General features: G+C 44.3%; 1 protein-coding gene across 2 annotated transcripts in view; it reads right to left on the reverse strand.

Annotated features, from left to right (window-relative positions):
- ABCA1 (ATP binding cassette subfamily A member 1) overlaps positions 1-22155 on the reverse strand; it is a 137963-nt gene that overhangs the window by 15865 nt on the left and 99943 nt on the right. For both annotated transcript variants that reach the window (XM_027550430.1, XM_027550431.1), the window contains exons 23-39: positions 21295-21515; positions 19859-19931; positions 18805-19007; positions 17669-17717; positions 17365-17478; positions 16153-16301; positions 14172-14296; positions 12522-12620; positions 9714-9903; positions 8765-8859; positions 7310-7342; positions 6033-6138; positions 5006-5080; positions 4369-4538; positions 2865-3042; positions 734-849; positions 503-647 (exon numbers count right to left, since the gene is read on the reverse strand). In XM_027550430.1, coding sequence (XP_027406231.1) covers positions 503-647; positions 734-849; positions 2865-3042; positions 4369-4538; positions 5006-5080; positions 6033-6138; positions 7310-7342; positions 8765-8859; positions 9714-9903; positions 12522-12620; positions 14172-14296; positions 16153-16301; positions 17365-17478; positions 17669-17717; positions 18805-19007; positions 19859-19931; positions 21295-21515 — 2141 coding nt within the window. The remainder of the gene's footprint in view (positions 1-502; positions 648-733; positions 850-2864; positions 3043-4368; positions 4539-5005; positions 5081-6032; positions 6139-7309; positions 7343-8764; positions 8860-9713; positions 9904-12521; positions 12621-14171; positions 14297-16152; positions 16302-17364; positions 17479-17668; positions 17718-18804; positions 19008-19858; positions 19932-21294; positions 21516-22155) is intronic.

Below are 22155 nucleotides of genomic sequence, written 5' to 3' on the forward strand. Positions count from 1 at the left end.
ATACTGGGTTCTGAGGGAAAGATGACTGGGATGTGACCAGTCTAGGGTATCTTTCAGTTAATCTAAACGGAGCCACCCAATGGGCAAGTGAGACTGTGGGGCAAGAGTTCAGTGGAGGAGTCAGGGCTTAAGGCACAGATCCGAGAGAGAACAATGTGAGACACTGAGAGGTGGTGGTAAAAGCTTCCAGAATGAACAACATCACCCAGAGACAGTACCTACAGTGGAAAACAAGATGGCAGAGGACCAAATATTGGAGAAAGCAACATTTAAACAGAAAGGAGTATAAAAGAACTTGTCAAAAGAAACAGAAAGATTTGATCAGAGACACATAAGGAAAAGGAGAAGCAAGACATGCTCTGCAAACCCAGGAAAGACAGACTGCAAAAGTTCAGACTGGTCCATGCGGTCAACGCCACAGGCAAGTAGAATACAATCATGGTAACTACTATCCTCTGGCTCCAGATATGGTCATCCCAGCATCTCTTTCCCCCGAACTCACATTGTTGGTGAAGAGCTCCAGTACAAACGTGGCCACACTGCCATTGATGCCGATGAAGAGGTTCACGCTGGTGAGGACCACGTAGGCTGTGCTGGGGATCTTGAACACGAAGGAGGCTGGGTACATGAGAGGTGTGATGGACCACCTGGTGAGGCACAAAGACACATGTTGGGTGTCCTCCACCGTCTTTCTGACAGAGGATTCCCTATGCCCCATCCAGAGGTGCCTTACCCATACAGCAAAAGTAGAAGAGCGAGCACAGGCAGGTTGGTGGAGGACACATAGGACTTCTGCTGGAAGCAGATGAAGATGATAATGACCAGCGTGGCAGGAACCACGTAGTTGCACTAAAAGTGAAACAAGGAAACCAAGGTCACCCCTAAGTCAAAGACACAGCACATCTCAAGTCTTCACCATCACTGGACAAGAAAGGGCAGATAAGCATATGGAAGAATAACTCTGAATTAATGAAGCCACAAAAACTATTAATCAAAATACCGGACAGCACATTTTGACAAGCCTTTTACCCCCGGCTGATTTTATAAACTGCATGTCCTTTCTGTCTTTCCAACAGATAAGCCAAGGTGTCACGCTCAGTAAACTTACTGAAGGATGGATTCGCAGTCAGAGTAATTTCAATTTCACAGGCAGCAAGTAAGCTGCCATTACTCTTCCCGAAGATGATTGTGTCTGTTTCATCATTAATGCTATATTACAGTCTGCCCAAGTTCAAGCTCTCTTGTAATCTATTTATGAGGTAAGCACTTATAACATCAATGTCAGGACAGTTTCATCACACCAAGACTAATTTTAAAGTCTGTCCTGACAGTGTCTCAAGCATTAAAATGCAGAAATAAAGACTTGGCCACAAGACAATTACAGGAATTCACAGCTGGCAGAGCAGAGCACAGGCAGGGAGGTAGCAGTGGGCTTGCCAGCTGTTAGGAGAATTTGTAGCTTCAGACTGCAGGGCTCTATGCCTCAGTCCCATCCTACTCAACTGTGTTTTTCAACAACTTAGATGAAGACACGCTTACAGCAAATTTCAGAGGTTCTACAGCAGGGAGAGATGGATAATATACAGGAAGATAATAGTGTTCCTGAGTCAGGGACTTGATCTTTCATCTCTGAATCTGTGATACCTGGCAGAGTTAGATACAGTGACCAGTCAGTATGTATGCGCTTACTCAATAAAGCAATCATTGGATTAAGACAAAAAACAAAACAAATGGACATCCCGTAAAATTCAGTTTAACAGGGAAAAAGTTTTATATGTGCTTTAAAAAACCTTTATGTTTATAAATAAAGCTATACATAAAGGTTGAAAAAAGTCAACTGCATTAGTAAACAGTGAAAAAGACCCCATTTAACAATACCTATGAAGCAGAGGTTTCAGTTCTCTACAAGTTGCCAAAAAGACCACACTACTTCCAAAATGCAATATCCTTGGGCTGAGGAAGAGGAGTACGGGATAAAGATCGATTGCCTCTAGACCCGTAACCATTTGGATGACAGACTGATTATAAGGCCAATTCTAGGCTTTGTTCTTCAAAGAGCACATTAACACTATGGAGTATGGGCCACAGAGAGGCAATCAGGTCAGAGAGTGACAAGTCTGAGAGGCTTGCTATAACCAACACAGACATCATTATCATCACTCACACTTCTACAGTGCTTCAGAGATTACAAAGTGTGTTCTCATATATCATCTTATCTGGGGAAGATTTAGGTTAAATGATAGGTGTCTTCAAATATTTGAGGGTATAGCCAATGGGAGAAGAATTAAATTTTCTGTGTGGCCTACAATTAATGGAACTCATAGGGAGATATATTTCAACTCTGCTTTATAAAAATAATTTGCACTTCAGAATTCTTTGACATCCTCCATATTGGCTCAAACAGAAGCATTATATTACAGCTGACATGAAAACAGATTTGCAATGGACGGATCAGCTTCCAGTAAAACAGAAGATGTTTTCAAATGACAGATTGAGTTCCTGGTAAGACAAAGAATATCCTGACTCTGGAAGTTAAAAATCTATCAGACAAGTTAGAGGCACTGACTTAGAGTTCTGACTGAGAGTGTTCCACCTCAGTTCTTTAAAAGGTTGTCACTTAGGGAATGAGGTGGTGGTGGTATCCGTTGCAGTCCCTTTGGACTGATTTTCTCTGGTGTAAGATCAGCTGTGTGCTGAAGGTCATGTTTGGTGACATGAAAGTGTACAACTGTGCCTGCCTTATCCTCTTTCATTCATCTTTGATTAGCTAGAACATTTCCTGGTGAAGGCCAGAAGCCCTTCCACCCATCCAATCTAGAGCCCTGATGGAGGTTTTTGAAGCAGCAGCAGACGGGTGGTCTTACCATGTCCCAGACAAAATTGGAGAGCCAGTAGATGACAGGCTTCACTCCACTGATGAACTGCAGGTGCTTCGCTTTGCTGACGCGCTCCTGGATCAGGAACACGACAAAGCTGGCCGGGACAAAGGACATCGCGAAGATGACACAGATGGACACGAGGACGTCCACGGATGTGGTCATCCTGAAAAAGACAGTGCAGCTGAGGGCACAATCAGAGCACACATGTGCACACATGCACGCACATGCACGCGCACGCACACACACACGAATGTCTGAAGCATACACACACACACACACACACACACACACACACACACACACACACGAATGTCTGAAGCATACCCCAGGAAAAAGATCTGTTCACCACATATATTTCATTCAGGGGTAAAGATGATTATTTTCAAGCAAAAAAAAAAAATCTTGATAATTCAAATGCAAAACTGCTTCTACTGAGGTCAAAGAGAGTCCACAGCCAAAACAAAACTATTAAAGGAAGTCTAAGAGTGGCCTAATAACATTCACTTTGTTCTACTATTCTTGATCTTTTATGACAAACAAGCTATAAATTTTCACACATAAGGGAGTAGTGTAGCTTGAAAACTAAATAAAGCAGAAATATTAGTGTGAAACTATTCAAACAACAATTTGTGGCTGTAAATGAGTTTGACAACAAAAGAGCATGGCATATCAATCTAACACAAAAATTCCATCAGATCCTTATTATAAGAAAAATAGCCTTATAAGCCCATTAAATGGGATGCAATATAAATTATTTCTTTGTATAAATTTCATATAAGCTTAGTATAAAGATCCTAGTGACATACATTGATAGTCCATACAAGTGAACCAGAAACTATAACTGTGCCATAGTCCATAAACAAGAAAGGAACCTAACATGTATTGAATATCAACCTTGTGCTGAAGGCCGGACTTGTCCATTTACATGAAATGCCTCACTTAATACCATATATCTAGAAAGTTTAAAAAACCAGACTTAAACCCAGATCTCTGATTTCAAAGGCTATACACTCTGAACTAGATCATACTGGCTTTAACTCCATACACACATACACACACTTATACACGCATACATGCTGTCTCTCTCTCTCCCTCTCCAGGAATTAATAAACACACAAGCTAATAAAAGTGTGTTTCACTAAGTTTAAAAATAGTTGTTTCGAAACAAACGAAATTGATTTTTTAATTAAACATTAAGAGTGAGTTAAAATATTTTAGAATCATATTAACAATTTAACTTACTTTAAATGAATTCACTAAATGTACTAATGGCTTTAATATATCAGAGGCATCTATCTTGTGTAGTTTAATCTCTACCCAGCCAACTCATAAACTGATCATTTTTTGTCCAGAGCCTGGACCAACCCAGACATACATAACGTACCTACTTCCCCAGCTGTTACTCTACAACCAGCTTCACACTTCTCTCCCCTGCACCACAATTCCCCCAACACCTCCCCTCTCCCAAATCAGACACAGCGACACTTACAGAGCCACTTCTGAGAGCTGCTGCTTGGTGAGGTTCAGCGGGTGATTGAAAGCAGTAATCCCATACTGGCTGGGGTTCGCTCCCTTCTGCAGATTGGCCCTGAGAATGGCATTGTTGATGACATTCAAGAAAGAGCTGATGGCGTGCCAGCCCTTGTTGTTGAACCACACCTGAAATAAAACATACCAGATGCAAAGTACTGCTCCTAACCTCTGTTCCCGAAGGCAGGTGCACACACACAAAACATGCACATAAACTCCAGAAATTTCTGTCACACCCAAAGACAAAACATGATCAGAGAACATGGTAAAGAGGCAGGGTGTGCCCAGCACTGACCGTGAGGTCAGGCAATATGCTGACTTTCTTTAATGTATTTAATCTTCACCAAAGCTTTGAGGTAGACATGGTTATTGCCTCCATTTTATAGATTAGGAAACTGAGGCTTAAACAGGTTAAGTATCTCAGTCATGTTCAAAATGGTTCCCCTAGTGTGACTAGCAGCAAAGCAAGTTCTTTTTACAGCCTTACCGATAAAGTTACTAGACTTTTCTGTCATGAATCAACATTATCATGAGCTGACACTTCACAGCAACACAGGAATTATTGTTCATTAAGCCACTGGAACAAAGAACTTTACCTTGACGTTATTTTTTGTGTCCAGTCCTGTCATGAACCTTCCCAAGCTGCTGAGAAATCGGTCTGCAGAACTGTCCTATGAACAACAAAAAGCTGCCTGAGCTGGGATGGTTCACAGAGGAGGAGCAACAGGAAGTCTGGAGTTTGTGGACAACGGGACAACCTTGTGAAGGGAAACACGGCTACTGCCCCATTCACTAAAATGCAACTTGAACCCTCTAAATAATAACTGGCTCCTGAAAAATAAGTGACTGGAAATCTAAAGCACTGATGTTGCCACAGTCATAGGTCTTAAAGGAACCAGAGGGAAACCCTGTGATTCAAAGTCCCAAGAGGCAGATGTCAGTCTGTAACTGGTGGTAAGGGCTCTTCACCATGTTCCCTTAACATCACCTGAAAGCCCCCAGCTACAAACATGTAGATGCATCAGATATGGGGTCTGTGCCTCAAGGGACAGATTCTAGGACAATCCCTGCTGTCTGTGACCCTGGAATTCATATCATCTGACTTCCAGTTCCCACTTAGAAATGGGAAACTTGGGATACAGATAAAGAAAATGAATGTTTATCAAGTCCTAAAACTAGCTGCCGGTTTAAAGAAAGTGATTCATTTCCTGTTTAACCAATGATTGTTTTAGAAAAGTATGTTTGATGCCCAGTTTCTCTGTTCACTGGCTATACTTAAGTTATTCTGAGAGATCTAAAATCTCTGAACTTGCTTTTTTTCTCAAGCATTTTTTTTTTGTTTTGTTTTGGCTGCATTGGGTCTTACTTCCCTGACCAGGCACCCTGCATTGGAAGTGCAGAGTCTTAACCACTGGACCACCAGGGAAGTCCCTGCACTTTCAAATAGTAAGTACATCCTGAGTGACTCAGTCTTGGCTGACCCATGATCTCTATGATCGGTGATGGTTTTGTTCTTGAAAATCTTAAACAATAAGCTACCAGGTGATCAGATCTACGTGTCAACTACTCCCATGTACCAGCAACTCAATTTCTGTCTGACATGTCTTAGGATGGGTACTGTACCTTGACCACCTTCAAGTGTTTCTTCATTTGCTTGATGGCATCATTAACTTCTTCACTCGGAGGAAGTGACTGAGAATTACTGGCACCCAGGGAAAATCCACCGTACCTAAAAGAATAGCCTGACATTAAAACACAGGCAGTGTGGGGCCCACTGTCACTCAGCAGCAGACACTGCCTGAGGATGTAATGTTCAATTAGAGGAACTGTATGTTCAAAGTAGGACCAAAATAGGACTCAGAGAAAGTTTCACCTTGGTCTCCTCTAATGGATCCTGGCAATCTCTTAATTCTTATACAGCTTCTGCCCAAGTTGGAGGGACCTGGGTCTGATTATACACAGAATGAGACATCTGAGATGTTGAGGAAATAATGCTCATTCATCTCACAGATGCTCCTCCCACCTCTGGTGGCTCAGGCCTGAACATGAGTCTCAAGGCAAGCAGATGGGGAGTCTGGATGAGAGGGAAGACATTGGCCAGAGAGGCCAGGGAGGGCTTATAGATGGGCTGTGGCCCTTTCATAACAGGAGAACCACAGAAGTTTCTGCATCCACTCTACTCAGTTATTCAGTAGGTCCTAGCTCTTGGGAAAAAAGGAAAAGAAGAAAGGTGGGAGATAGGGTCAAAAAACAAAGTTCTGAGGCAGCCATGTAAGGCTCTCATTTCTCATGAGTAATAATGGGCTTCAAGGATGCTTCCTTTGTTTTTTTTCCCCAGTCCCATCTGCTTCTTCAAAACTCAGAGGGATACGGGCAGGGGTGGTGGTGGAGGGTGGAGAGGAGAGAGCCTGACTGCAGCAGAGGAGAAAATGATTCTTACTTTTCTGATGGAATTCTGGTCTTATTTCCTAACAGAAACATTGTTATTTTAAAAAACTCAGAAGGATAAATGAGTTGAAATGCAATGAACATAGATGGTTTTGAAGCCTCCTATTTCATCTAAGACCTTCTTGGTTATTACAAAGACCTGAAAAATAGTTCTTAAGCCCCTAGGTCTCCTAGGAATCTGATTTGATAATTTTAATTAGCATAGGTGTTTCCCTCACATCGTGCTTCCTGTCAAATCCCTAGAGACCCACAAGGAACTTCTAAATCTCCTCAAGGAAATCAATATGCGAAAATTCCAAAGGCCTCTGAAGTGGCAGCTGGGCACTGAGCTAAGAGCAAAACCACCCCTAAACCAACAGCTTCCCAGGGTCCAAGAAAACTGCATCAAAATCATCCTCATGAGCTTTAGGAGTCAAGGAAGCAAAAAGAAAAGCACAGAGGAGTCAACTTACCTAAACTCGTTCACCCAGATCTTGTTCTTTAAGCTGTAGTGAGGGCCAAAGACAAAGAAACCAGAAATCAGTCCAAAGAAACATTGATCCTTTTCCTGATCATACAAAAGTTAGAAATATCTACCTGGGGATACAACAAAGGGACAGAAATAACTCTACAATCAGGCTGGTGTGGTAGGGTTTTGCCACTGGAAAGAAGCCCTAATCAGCATGTCTTTTCTTCTCCCCATATTAAAACCTTATTATTTTTATGAAGGTCATGCCTTGTATTAAAACAATTAAAAAACCAACAAAGACGTGATCAAACTACAAAGTTTTTAAATTCAAAAATAATAGTTCAATTATGGCTAACATATGGAGAGATTATGCTTCTTTCTTGGAAACTAACAGTAACTGTCATTCAAGCATACCCTTGTTATTAAAAGTCACTAGAACTCCCAACTTAGGGGACCAAATATAACCAAGCTGATGGGAAGGAAGCTAGGACAAACATTTTCTGGGCATCAGCTAAGTACAGCAGTCCCCTCCTTAATTGGAGGGGACACACTCCAACACCCCCCAATGGATGCCTAAAACTACAGATAATACCAACCCCTATGTATACTATTTTTTCCTATCACCTGTCATTTTCTTTGAAGGTCAATAGGGCCACTATCACGTAAAATAAAAGTTACTTGGAAATAAGTTCTGTAATACTGTGACAGTCCATCTGATCACCAAAAGGGCCAGGGCAAGGAGCACTTACGGTGTGTGGATGTGCTGGACAGTGGGATGATTCCCATCCCAGGAGGGACACAGTGGGATGATTCCCATCACACCACTCAGAGAAGCATGCCATTTAAAACTTATGAATTGTTTGTTACTGGAATTTTCCATTTAGTATTTTCTGACCATAGCTGATGATGGGTAACTGAAACTGAGGGAAGCAAAACTGCAAATAATGGGGGAGCTAATGCACTCAGGGCTATGCAGTGATGCCCCAGGAAGCTACATGGCTCTTCTAAGGCTCCACCGAGAAGTCCTGAGAACTCAGGGCTATCTTGATAACGCCTCATATTTATCACTCATTCCATCCATGAGAGCTACTTTACGTGTATCATTTCATTTAATCCTTACAACAAACTACTGAGAGCAACATTATTATCACATTATATACAGCCTAAGGCTTTAAAAGGATAACTGGTCGCCATGGTCAAACAGCTAATAAGTGGAAGAATTAGAATTTAAATCCAGATTTATTTTCATTCTGGAGCCAGGAAACCTCAGTCTTCAAACTGAATATTCATAATACTTCCCATTACCTTTTCTAATCTGAAAGAATATCCCAAACTTCAAAAGGACAACATCAAGCCAAACTGTGATGTTTCCCACCACTACTCAATCTCCGATTTTTTAGGACTTTAATTCCTCTGATCAGTAACAGCTAAGCAGGGGCCAAGGATTGTAAATGATGACCTTTTGGCTATGATCTGCACGTATGTCTTCACCAGATAATCCGAAATGTTTCTTCCCGTGAGGTTCTGAAGGATGTCAGCAGTATTCTGTTTTCTCTGTCATCAGAAAAACCAAGCGCATGTGTCTTTATGGGCCACAATTGGAACAGAAAACAAATCAAGAACAAAAATGACACATGTTCCTCAAACGTGTACCACAGTGTGAGCAGACCCTGCCCGCAGGGCCTGGACACTGTCATCAGCCGATCACCAAGGCCTGGTCCATTCTGCCCTTTATGCCAAGTCAAGGTGATTCCCAGCAAATTACTCTGAACAGCTAAGCAATAGACCATGAAGTATCATTCTTCACGGTTACAAAAGATTTCTAGGGAGCAGCACCACTGACTATGCCTAGTGAATTTTCTTCATTGGAGTTACACTGATGAAGAGATGAAGTGCTATTTTAAGGAGCAGTAACCACTAAGGACTACTTTTTCAACACTATTTAAAATTCCTTGTCCTCATCCTACAACCTGGATGCTGATAAAGCGGCAGAGAGGCATCACAAGCAAGCCTCTTCCTGAAATTCTCGGAAAAAAATGATTCAGAATTGCTTCTCTCACTCATAGTCTCGGAGGATTGTCAGAGTTATAACCCTCACAGAAGTTTTACGGGCCAGCCTCCCTAATTCAGCAGTGAGGAAACAGGCCCAGGGACTCAGAGTGACCCATCCAAGGTCACCAGCTCCACTAGGGCAGAGGTGGAGATGAAGCTGCATCTGTCAGTCTGTCCTGGGACACCACCACTGCAGGAGAGGCTGCAGTGTGACTTCCACCGACCACTGATCGGGAGTGTTGTCTCTGGTTGTATCTCAAACAAGGACCTAGGCTGACTTCAAAATATGTCATCCATTCCCTCTTCCCAGTCCACCCTATACCTCACTTACTCAGTCACACCCTGAAAGGACTCACTTGAGGCGGAGGCAGCCCCCCTGCCCCCAGGGGGCACACAGGCAGCATCTTCTTGATTTTGTCGCTGCTACACTGGCAGGTGGGGGAGGGGTTCTCCATTGTCCAGTTTCCATTTCGGAAGAGGTCCGTGATGGTCTGGGGGACTGGGGCAGTGTTCCACTTCTCCTCTCCCACCAAGCAGGGCGTTTCTCTGCAAAGGGACACCAAGGACAGGCTCACCCAAGAGGGTCTGGCCTCTCCTATTGTCTCAGAGCACAGGACCAATCAATAACAACTGCAAATACACATATATCCCCTCACCACCGGGTTACTGATCCGTCCCACAGACTTGTCAGCTACAGACTCATTTTACAGTTAAATACCACAGAACACAAAGAAGGCCTAAGTGCTCATACACTGAACTCAAGTCAACCCAATCACCAGCATTCAATCACTCAGCGCGGGTTCACTCAACAAACATTCACTGAGCATCTACTATGTGCCAGACACTGTCCTGCATATTTGAGAATCTGGGGTGAAGAGACAAAGTCTCTGCCATCATGGAGTTTGTGTTCCCAGGAAAGATTAATTAACAAATAATATAATCTTTGATGGCCAAAATGGAAGCAAAATAAAGGGAGAATGACTGGTGAGAAAGGACCACCTGAAGAGGTCATATATTTCAGCCAAAACCTAAATGATGACAGAGAACAAGCCAGGCAGGGATTGGGGGGGAGAACATTGCAAGCAGAAGCAACAGAGCGCAGGTGAAAAGGTCCCCAGTGTTCTACGAATAAGGAACCACAGGAAGGCAGCAGGGCTGGCATGTGATGAGCTATGAGGAAGAGTGATGGGAGATGAGGAGAAGAGGGAGGCAGGAGTCAGAAGACATATGTTTGATGCTGAAAATCTGGGAAGAATGTCAAGATTCACTTTTACATGTCTTAAAACAAGTAAAGAATTTGGGGGAGTGACCCGAGGTGAGAGTTGTTGGCTCACGAAGAGCTAGGTTGTTTGCAAGCACCCCAGGTGGCAAGTCAAGCATTTATGTCTGAGTTCTGAACTACTGTGAGACCATCAAGTCACTTGCCCTCTTGGAGCCTATTTTCTCCACAAAACTGTAAAATGACTTATTTCAATAGGTCACATTTCAACAAGGCATTTCTAATATCCCTCCCACTTTTAAAACTCTATCATCTGAAGCCGAGCCCCAGCATTTAGATAATTCTTACACCAAATAAACAGTTCTGTGGGTTGCTCTCTGGTTCCAAGTGGAATCTCATCACAAGTCTTATGAAATTTGTCCTTCTCCACCTTGGTCATCTTGTTCTTTAGGAACTGATATTAACCGTCAGGATTTACACTTATTAAGTACTGCTGCTAAGTCACTTCAGTCGTGTCCGACTCTGTGCGATCCCATAGACGGCAGCCCGCCAGGCTCCCCCATCCCTGGGATCCTCCAGGCAAGAACACTGGAGTGGGTTGCCATTTCCTTCTCCAATGCATGAAAGTGAAAAGTGAAAGTGAAGGTGCTCAGTCGTGTCTGACTCTTAGCGACCCCATGGACTGTAGCCTACCAGGCTCTTCCATCCATGGGATTTCCCAGGCAAGAGTACTGGAGTGGGGTGCCATTGCCTTCTCCGTATTAAGTACTAAATACTAGCAAATGTTCAGTAAGTGTCCAGAGTTAATTAGAGCCAACAAGTATATAACAGCTATATGTTTAACGAGCACACATTAAAACTTGCACACCCAGGTGATATGCTCACTGGTCTGTCACCTGCAGGCTCACTATCTTCCCTCTAAAACCTGGAATTCAAGTTTGCCCTTCTCCAGGCAACCCACTCTAGTACTCTTGCCTGGAAAATCCCATGGACAGAGGAGCCTGGTAGGCTGCAGTCCATGGGATCGCTAAGAGTAGGACACCACTGAGCGACTTCACTTTCACTTTTCACTTTCATGCATTGGAGAAGAAAATGGCAACCCACTCCAGTGTTCCTGCCTGGAGAATCCCAGGGACAGAGGAGCTTGGTGGGCTGCCGTCTATGGAGTCGCATAGAGTCAGACACGACTGAAGCGACTTAGCAGCAGCAGCAGCAGCAGCAGCAGCAGTCTTCCTAAACTTTCCCACGCTCTCCATAATCCTTGAATCTGTGGTTAACAACCTCAAGTGCAAATTCTACCCAAGCCTGGAAACCTGAACCCGCTTCTACCTTCACTGAGCTCTCAGAAGCTCCTCACCACTCTTCACTGTTTTTACTCACACAGATATCTGGACATGCCTTCTCCCCATATACAATGACAGTCAAATGAGTATTTCACTGAATTTATTTATATGCTACCTCCTTTTTTTTTAAAAAAGGACTTTGAAGGAGAATATGACAAAAATATGCAACTCTGAAAGAAGAAAATGTCCATTTTTATAAAAATTATGTCAACTTTTCAGGCTTTTAGAGTGAAGAAACTGATTAGCAAAACTGCAAATTACGCGTAATAGGAGCCTATCTCTGCGGTCAGGTATAGGAGCTGGGGAAAAGGGATCATTATGAAGTACTATCTAAATTAAATATTAATGTCTAAAGCAGAAAACAAATGTCCATGGTCATTTTCCTGGCAGGATGCTAGAAGAGTCTACTGGTCTGTTACGTTTGTTCCTAGATGCTAGGGTTAAATCACTACATTAGCTCCTTTAAAATAAAAACTGTTTCAAAGGGTAAATGATGGTCATCACCAGGTGGCATACAAGTGACAAAACCAGTGCAGAGAGAAAACCAGGTGACAAACACAAGAAGCCAGCTGTGGAGGGGCTCACAGCTCAGTGGCACTCACGGGATCGGGTTTCCTTCCATACATCGGGTCCCAAAGCCAGGCTTTCCGGTGAGAGCGTTTAAGAGTTCCTGGGTGCTCACATCCTCAGGCGCATCATTACTGTAGATACATGAGAGGCAGTCAGCTTAGCAATGAATTTAAACCATGAATGGGAGAAGAAAAGGCACTTTTTTTTTTTTTTTTCAAATTTAACACTTTATTAAGTACTTCCTGTGTGCCAAATCCTGCCAAGCTCTTAAAATAGAAACACAGAACCCACCCACAAGTAACTCAGCCTCTGGTTGTTTATTTGGTGTCAAGATAACATACAGAACTCCAAAGTGGAACTTGTGTAAATAAGTGATAAATATGGAGGGGTGCGTACACGTGCACCCACATACATTTACATATATCTATTTTAGTGGGAAGTACATGAATTCATTAAAGATCAGTATTTCAAAAGTACTTTCACAATTAATCATTAGGCATAGACAAGAGGGGTTTTCTAGGAAAAGGAAGGCAGATTTTATGGGCTTAACATTTGCGTGGACAACTGGAAAGCACAAATAATGATGGGCAGAAGTTATAAACACAAAACAAGCCCATGCTCCACAGCCCTGGGCAACACAAGGTCAGCAGCTGGGAAAGAAAAGAAGGAGGTAAACCCGCACAAAATAGGAAGAAAGCACAGAATCAGAGAACAGGAAGCTGATTTGCATGCTTATGTTTCCTTTTTCTTTTTAAAGCTTCCCTGAAGCTTCCCTTGGACATCACTGGCACACTTATCCATAGAAAGGTTTGCAAATACTGTGGGACTGAGGAAAACTCCTGCATAAGGAGATGGAGAAATTCCTTTGTTCTTTTGTTTGAAGCACTGGATTGTCACAGGATAGCTGTATTTTTGTCTAAAAAAACAGGAGCTATTATATGTAACCTAAAGATGAAATACTCTTGCCTGGAAAATCCCATGGACGGAGGAGCCTGGTAGGCTGCAGGCCATGGGGTCGCGAAGAGTCAGACACGACTGAGCGACTTCCCTTTCACTTTCCACTTTCATGCATTGGAGAAGGAAATGGCAACCCACTCCAGTGTTCTTGCCTGGAGGATCCCAGGGACGGGGGAGCCTGGTGGGCTGCCGTCTATGGGGTTGCACAGAGTCAGACACGACTGAAGCGACTTAGCAAAGATGAAATAATAAATATGTGGGCTGCCCTGTATGGGGTTGCACAGAGTCGGACACGACTGAAGCGACTTAGCAAAGATGAAATAATAAATATGTGAATTGCACTATGTAGAAAACAAGAACTTGGAGGTGTGAGGGTCTGAGTGTATGGAAACCCTGTGTTCAACTGCAAAATAAAGACTTAGTATAAAAATCCAAGTATATTATAGTTCAAGAAGATTCTTCTGCATTGGCAGATTATTTACATAAGGCATGTATGTTCCTGACAACAACGAATAGAGAGGAAATGAGTTCAAAGCCCTGCTACTTCAGGTTTGGTTCACTGCTGTTCTCGCATCTAGCATGAGCTTGTGTGAGGGCTGCAGCCACAGCTGATCAATCCGTGCCCTTGTGTAACCGAGTCCCCCTCCCCTTGGCCCTCAGTATAGTAAACACTCTGGTCAGCCTGAGCCCTCCTCTCCCCCTGGAGGCAGAAGGCAAGTGCATACCTGACAAATGTGTACTGTTCATTGTACATCCAGGGCTGAAGCTCCAGGCTGGGGTACTTGCCAAAGGGTGGCACAATCAAGCTGAACACCAGGGCGATGCAGACAAACACAGCTGGCAGGACAATCTATAACCAGGAGGCAAGGAGGGAGAAGAATTGCCAGAGAAGGACAAAGGTTAGAAAGAAGACCACTTCAAGTCCAGGTAGCCTCAGACCAGCCAGCACTGGGGTGTGTGCAGGGCCTAGTTCCATCAAGACATTCTTGGCAGCTTGGAAGAAGTAGAGGCTGAAATCTAAACCCCTTCCCTTGGGTGAATTTCTGGAAGCTGGCAATACAAGGCCTGAGCTTGTGGCCACCTGGCAGGGGCACCAAGCTGAGGACTTCACAGAGTAAACAGTAGTCACATGTCAGGGTGACTCAGAACACTGGGTCCCTCTTCTCCCTGAAAACCCGAGGAAGACCACAGTGGCCATGAGCCCAGCTCAGCTCTGAGGAAAATCGAGAGCCCAAGCATGGACCAGAAGCCAGAAGAACTGCAGCTTCATTCTGTCTCTCCTTCTTTCTGTCTCTCTCGTGTATCCATGTGAAGTCACAACCCCTATGGCCTCAGTCTTCTTGTCTGTAATCTGCAGACACACTAGGTTACCCATTCAGCTCCCATACTCTGAGAAAATCACTATAGAGCACTGCCTCCATGGAAAGGGAACAGCTGCCATGTCTTTATCTGATGGCCTCAAAAAGCACAATTAATCCTTACTAAACCACCTTAAGAGGGTTTCCCAAGTGGTGCTAGTGGTAAAGAACCCGCCTGCCAAGGCAGGAGACATAAGAGATGCGGATTTGATCCCTGAATCGGGAAGATCCTCTGGAGGAGGGCATGGCAACCCACTCTACTATTCCTACGTGGAGAATCCCATGGACAGAGGAGACTGGCAGGCTACAGGCTATGGTCGCAAACAGTCGGACACGATCGAAGTGACTTAGCACTTGAACAACCTTAAACTTTGTACCTTTTCTGAAAACAACTTGTACATATTTTATAAGCAAACTCTAAGCTCCTTCCATTTATTCCTGAGACATTTACCCTTAAAAAAAAGAAAAAAAGATTCAAATAATGCTCCTGGTTCTAATGTTCTCAAGTTTCAATGGAGAAAATTAATCATTATGTGATTAATTCCATGGGAAAATACTGTATGAGCATTATCTCATTTAATTATCACTACAACCCTAACTAGTAATATAATTATCACCAATCAAAAAACAAGGTAATTGGGGTTCAGAAAGACTAAGCAACTTGCCCAAGGCCACACAGCCAAGAAGTAGCAAAACCAGAATTCACACATAAATCTATATGCTCCAAACTCATATTCTTTGCATTACCCACATAACTTGTGGGAAAGAATCTCTTTAACTTCTTTATACTTCTTGATTTTGTAGACTGAAATAATTTAATCCTCCCAACACAAGTTAGCATGCAAACAGAGTATAATGAGTCTTTTCTGTTTACTATTTTTTTCTGACCCCTGGTTATCTTTTCTATCAGTTTGCAGTTAAACATCAACTTAGAGAAAAATCAAGTCCCCAATAAGTTCATATGTTGAGTGTATCTGGGCATAGCATCTCTGAAGTTTTGAAAGTTTAATTTGCTCATCCAGTTTTTCTAGACTTTGTCCTTGTTACACTCTCCTCTAAGAGAAAATTAACACACACAGAAATTTCTAATTTGAGACCCATTCCAAGTACTTACTCATAACATATCATAGGTACTATTATCATCCCCATTTTATGGATAAGGAGATTGAGGCTCAGAGAAGTAATCTGTCAACAGATATATAAGTACAAGAAGCAAACTGGGATTGAAATACAGATAATCTGGCTCCAGTGTCCATCTTATAACAACGATGCTACCCTGCTTTCACTAGTTGGGAGCCTATAGTCCACCAAGGAAGCCTGAGTCCTTGGCCAGGAACACACTTCTCACCTGAGCAAAGAATCCTTTCCGACTCCTTCTGGCAATCAGCAGTCTCTTCCACAAAAGGGCCACAAACTGCTGCTGTGTGAGCTTCCAGCCCTTCACCTGGTAGGAACCTTTACCATCCATCCCACTGAGCAGGTCTGTTTCTCTGGATTCTGCAAAAAGCCATCACTAAGGTCATCGATTATACCAGGCATTTTTGACATCCCCAGCCTCCTCCCTCCAGCATCGTTAGCCACCACCTTGGAGGCTTGTGTTTGGAGGTAGAAGTAAAGGAATGAAAGGCTTTTATGACACATTGACGTCCACGGAAAAGGTATGACCCCAAATGTACCACACTAGCAGGCTCTGCCTTTGGTTCTTGTCTGATGAGCACAGAAAAATGAAGGTGGCTTGAGACAACTGAAGAGATGTGTGCACTCATAACAGTTACATCAAGCCATTCAAATGAATCGAGTCATCCTCAATTTCTTACAGAATATTCTGTAAAACAGGCCATGTCTGTAGGCTGACATACTTTGAGAACACATAACAGCAACTTGTCTCCTGCCTATTGTATCTCTGGCTAAAAGGTGGACACATTCAGGTGATCCAAGTGCTAACAATGTATAAAGTGACAGAGAACACGAGAGTTGCACATTGGACAGGAGAGCCCGGAAGGTTTCTGTTCAGAACAGTTTTATAGAAATCCTCACTTATACAAATGATTTCTCACTGCGGTGACCTGACGTCTCACCAATATTTGCTTGATTTCTTGTCTCTCCTTCTCCATCCCAAACACACAGGGATACAGTCTTCGAAAACAGCTAAGTTGAAGGGTACAATCAACTCTAGTAGCAAATTCACCTCACTCTTTCAAAATCATCCACCCATTCAAAGAACATTTATTCCAAAATTAAACACCTAATGAATGCAAGAAAACTGGGACTCTATGGAAATGATAATAAATGGATTCAGAGGAATAAAGGGCTGTCTTTTGATGTGTATCTCGAGTGAGAGGTCTCAGTGCAGTGCAGGAAGTGGGGAGGACAGGCTCTTTCAGGTCTGATCATATGCACAGCACCAGAAGGGGAAAGTGGCTTTTCTCATTCTCTCTCTTCTCTTTAGACCCTGTAGGCATCTATCATCCTGGTTCAAGGGCCTTGAAAGATAACACCAGAGAACACAAGAGGGAAATTCACTTTCAAGCAACAAAACACAGATCTCGCCCAAACGGACCTGGATCTATGTCAGAATCATTTGGATCCATAGCATCGTCTTCAGTAAAAGGGCGAAGACAGCTCTGCTTGTCCCCAAAGACTCGTCTGTTTCGTCTTGCTGGTAAGGTGCCATCTGGAGACAAAAGGAAGGAACTCCACGTTTTATTTGTAATAAAAAAAAAATTATCTACATCTTTAAAAGTCTATACAGTGAAAGTAAGAATGTCATAAAACAATTTGAAGGGAAAGGCAAAACCCTGGTGAGCTAAGAGAGCCTACAAGTGGCACAGCCCAGAGGGCATGCAGTCCCTTTGGAGAGTTACCTGAGGTCTCGGCATCCACTCCACTCTCTTCAGCCACTTTGAGAAATATCTGAAAAATGAGAATGAGAGGATTATAATAAGCACCACAGTATGAGAGCAACTGTCATGATTATTACATGACTGAACACACTAGCCCCTAAAGACATAACGTAAAAGCTTCATTTATTGATAACACTTTGTCAGAGTCACTTGGGAGAGAAGCCATTTATTTATACCAGAGAACATTTCCCCAGTGGTGAGAGCTATCAATTCAGAAAGTCATTTTCAAATTAAAGTTATGACATCAGGACACTGCATAAGGTGGAATTTGTTCTGAACCTACAGGGAATGAGCCAAGTGGGCTTCAAGTCTTTGGCCCGAAATCTTTGAACAAGCAAGCATGAAAATAGGCTCTCCAAGACAGGATGATCAGGAGAAGAGGCGTTCCCTGTCACTAGAAATGTTATGGCAGGGTTTCTAACACCAGAAGGCAACCTGAACTAGACAGGCAATTCCCAAACTCTGATCTACAGAGATGCTGCCCAGGAAGCATGCAATAAAAGCACAGATATTAAGGTCTTACCTCCAGGAATTCTGATTCAAAGACCCTGGAGTTGAGCCTTGACATTTTTAGAATATTCGCAGAAGATTCTGCTGCACAGGCTAACTTGGGGACTACTGGGACAGACAACTTTTATATCCCTTCCAACCCTCAAGGTTTCCCTAAAGAGAGGCACTGCTTACACAGTAATAGAGTATGGGCTTTGGAGCTCAAAACCCCTGATCTGAATCCGCTCAGCATCCCTTCATGTCAATTTTCTCATCTTGTTATGAGGATTAAAGGAGTTACAATGACTGAACACAACAAAATACACCCAGGTTAGCCCAAGGCATAAGTAGGTTTTCCATAAATGTTGGACTTTTCCTAGGCATGGCCATGCCTGGTCACACCAGGATCAATCCTCTAATTTCTTTCCTACCATCTCCCACTGAAATCTTAAAGGTCTAACTGGGACCAACACTGCCCAGATGCCAACGACCTAAGGGCTCAGTGCCTACGTCCATGGTGATCCTACTCCCAGTGGACATGCAGGCTGCCTGTCTGGCCCCAGGACTGCGGGCCCTGCTCAGTTCTGACAGTCGGTCACTGAACTTACTTCTTCCAGAGTAGTCTCTGAGATGCCGTAACTGGAGATGCCTAGGTCTGAGAGCCGGTCGTCAATTTCGTGGAAGAGTTCCACAAAGGCTCCCTCTCTGGCAGCCTCGTAGGGCAGCACGTAGGTCAGCTCATGCCCAATGTCTTCCACCAGCCGGGCCTCAGCCACATGCTTCCTGATGAGGTTGGAGATCGCAGAGACATCTGTAGGGACCACAGCACAGATATGATACGGCTTGGCCGGCTCAGAGGCCCCCTTCCTTCACCCTCTGCCAGCTCCTCAGAAGCCCACTGCCTGCACACCACAGCTGGCCCAGATACTGAAATCATTCCACAGGTTCATCTCTGGCCCAAGGGTTCCTGGGGGCATGGACTGGGTCTTATTCACCTTTGCATCACCAAAGCTGGGCACCGTGCAGGCCCTCAGTTTATGGTGGGTAGGTGGGGGGTGGCTGGATGAATGACTTTCTGAGGTTGAAAGCCTAATGTCTATTGCCAAAAAGCTAGGATTCTTCATTGAAAAACTTGACTAAAGGAACCTTAAGAGGTTCTTCATCTTTCTCTTAATCTATTCAAGGAGGATCCTATATTTATCTCAATAGAGGGTTAATCAAACAGTTCATGGAAAGAGAGGTCTTCCTGGGAAGAGCCAGTTGTTAGGGCAGAGAAGACTTGGCCAAGGTAAAGGCTTCCATTCCATATGTGTCACTGGGGACATTGGACATCTAGACATCGCTCCTGAGGGAGGTGTCCAGTGTCCAGCCAGACCCATTCATCTCAGCTGAATGGGTGAGGAGCAACCACCCGCTACCCCAATCATCTCAGCTATCTGGGACACTGCCCTGCCGGCTCCCAGACCAAGCCCCAGGCTCCCCAGCAAGCATTAGGCCAATCCGCCTCTAAGCAGCGCCTGCTCCCGCAGCCACCCAGCCCCAGCCCAGCAGCAAACCTTGAGTCAGCGCCACCAGCCTCTGCACCTCTCCTCCTGTGCCTCCACTCTGCCCAGCTGGGGGAAGCTCAGACACCACCTGAATAAGAAACCCCAGAGTCCTTACCGATGGTCAGTGTGTCACTTTCATGGTCGCTGCCCAGGCCAGCATCAGAACTGCTCTGAGAAACACTGTCCTCCTGATGGCAAAGAAGGAGGTGAGAATGGGTCAGGGACCGAGCAAGGTACAGCCACCACCACCTTCACCGGAGCGGGGCTTCCGAGAGGTTTCTGTGTGTGAGAACTGGAGCAAAAAGTTTCTCCTGAGGGGCATACAGCCAGGCAGTCTTGGCTTCTGAAGCCACTGTCTGATCTAACATGTGTGTGTTGTGTGCACAGGAAGCAGCGCTCTCGAACTCTGGCCTGCCGATGCATACTGTAAGGACCTCCCTGATGGTTCAGTGGTTAAGACTCTGCGCTTCCACTGCAGGGGGCATGGGTTCAATCCCTGGTCAAGGGATTAGATTCCATAAGCCATGTAGCATGGCCAAAACCCCCCCCACAAACCTATGAGTGCTGTAACCAGGCCCTCACCAACAGTCTTGGGCAAGGGATTTACCTGCCTGGTTGTGTTGTTCAGAGCTTCTCAAACTTTAATTTGTGTCTCTTCACCATAGGACCTTGTTAAAATGCAGATTCTGATTTGGCAAGTCTGATTTTGGCCCATGTTTCTGCATTTCTCACAAGTTCCCAAGTGATCCCAATGCCACTGGCCTCAGACTACACTTTGACTCACCAGACACCAGTTAAAAGGTAAATAAGTGGACAGGAGGTCAAGGATGGGATATATTGGTAAGTGTTTTGAGTGCCACTGTTGGAAAACACAAATAAATCTCAGGCATGTACTGCAGTACAGGGGAGAACGTACTTTGTTATTGGGTTCTGGTCCCTCCTGTGTAATGCACTTGTTGGATGACCTTGAACGAACTAAATCCCTACAAGCCTCACTTCCATCATCTAAGATAATAAGTACAGTACCTTCTTCCCAGGGTTGCTTTGTACTCCGAGACGATGTTAAAAAAAAAAAAAAAAAAAATAGGCCTACAAACGATAACAATGCTACAACTATTATCATGATTTTCTTTTATGTCCAGAGTCTGCTAGATTGAGTGTTTGGCATGAAATCAGTGTTCGATAAATATTTGCTGTTTTGTAGTTTAAAAGTTTAAGTTGAGAAGATTTAAAGGTAATGAGCAGACTCAGCAGGGCATTCTGCAGCCAAGGCTCTTAACTCTTGGCAAACCTCTCTTCAACAACATTAAGTCCTCTAAGGACCTTTTCCTACACTCACTGTGTCTCCATTAGAAAAAGCAAACGGGATTCAGCAGAGCTAACACGATGGGAACAGAAGTCTCTGTAGCTTTCCATGTAGGAGATACATGACTCCACAGGGCACAGAGCAGGGAGCTGGTGGCCTCAAGGTGGCAGACTGGGGCAGGTATGAACAAACCAGTCATAGCCAAAGAGTCCTGATTCCCCAGACGCACTGAGACTGCAACTCACCTTTTTCAGGTATGACACAGTGCTACTGCTATTTCTGCATGAGCTGAGGGAAGACTCCACGTCCTTCTTGACCAGGGTCAGGTAGTAGCCTGTCCCCAGCTGGTTCTTCAGGAACAGGGAGGAGCCCACGCAGCAGAGCTTCCCATGGGAAATGATGGCGATCCTGTCCCCCAGGATGTCCGCCTCATCCATGTGGTGCGTGGAGAGGATAATGGTGCGGCCTGCCAGGCACAAACACAGGGACATAGCACAGGTGAGGCTGGCCATCTTCACTGCTCACAGGGGCTGAAGCTACAGAAATAAGAGCCGGGGAGGGGGGGGGGGGCGGGACGCCTGGGAGAAATACTCCAAGGCTGTGTGCTTGTGACCCCCAGGCGGGTAATGTCGTGAGGACAGCTCTGCATCCTCATAGAACAAAGGGCGGGAATGTTTATCTGGGAACTAGCTTCAGGCTAGCAGTGTGCTAGGTGGTCTACATGCTAGGCCTCATTTAACTAAATCCTTCATAAGATGGGATTCCCTGGTGGCTCAGTTGGTAAAGATTCCACCTGCAATGTGGTAGACCTGGGTTCAATCCCTGGGTTGGGAAGATCCCCTGGAGAAGGGAATAGCCACCCACTCCTATATCCTTGCCTGGAGAATTCTATGGACAGAGGAGCCTGGCAGGCTACAGTCCATGGGGTCGCAAAGAGTCAGACACAACTGAGCGACTTCCACTTTTCATAAGGTAGGAATTAACCACCATTATAGATAAAGACACTGAGGCAAGTTTAATGGCTTTTCCAAAGTCTTGGGCCAACTTGAGCTGACTCCAAACCTGTGCCCCTTGTACCACACCATCCTATGTATCTTCCACCCTGG

This window comes from Bos indicus x Bos taurus, chromosome 8, assembly GCF_003369695.1.
Source record: "Bos indicus x Bos taurus breed Angus x Brahman F1 hybrid chromosome 8, Bos_hybrid_MaternalHap_v2.0, whole genome shotgun sequence".
In the NCBI taxonomy this organism is placed as follows: Eukaryota; Metazoa; Chordata; class Mammalia; order Artiodactyla; family Bovidae; genus Bos; species Bos indicus x Bos taurus.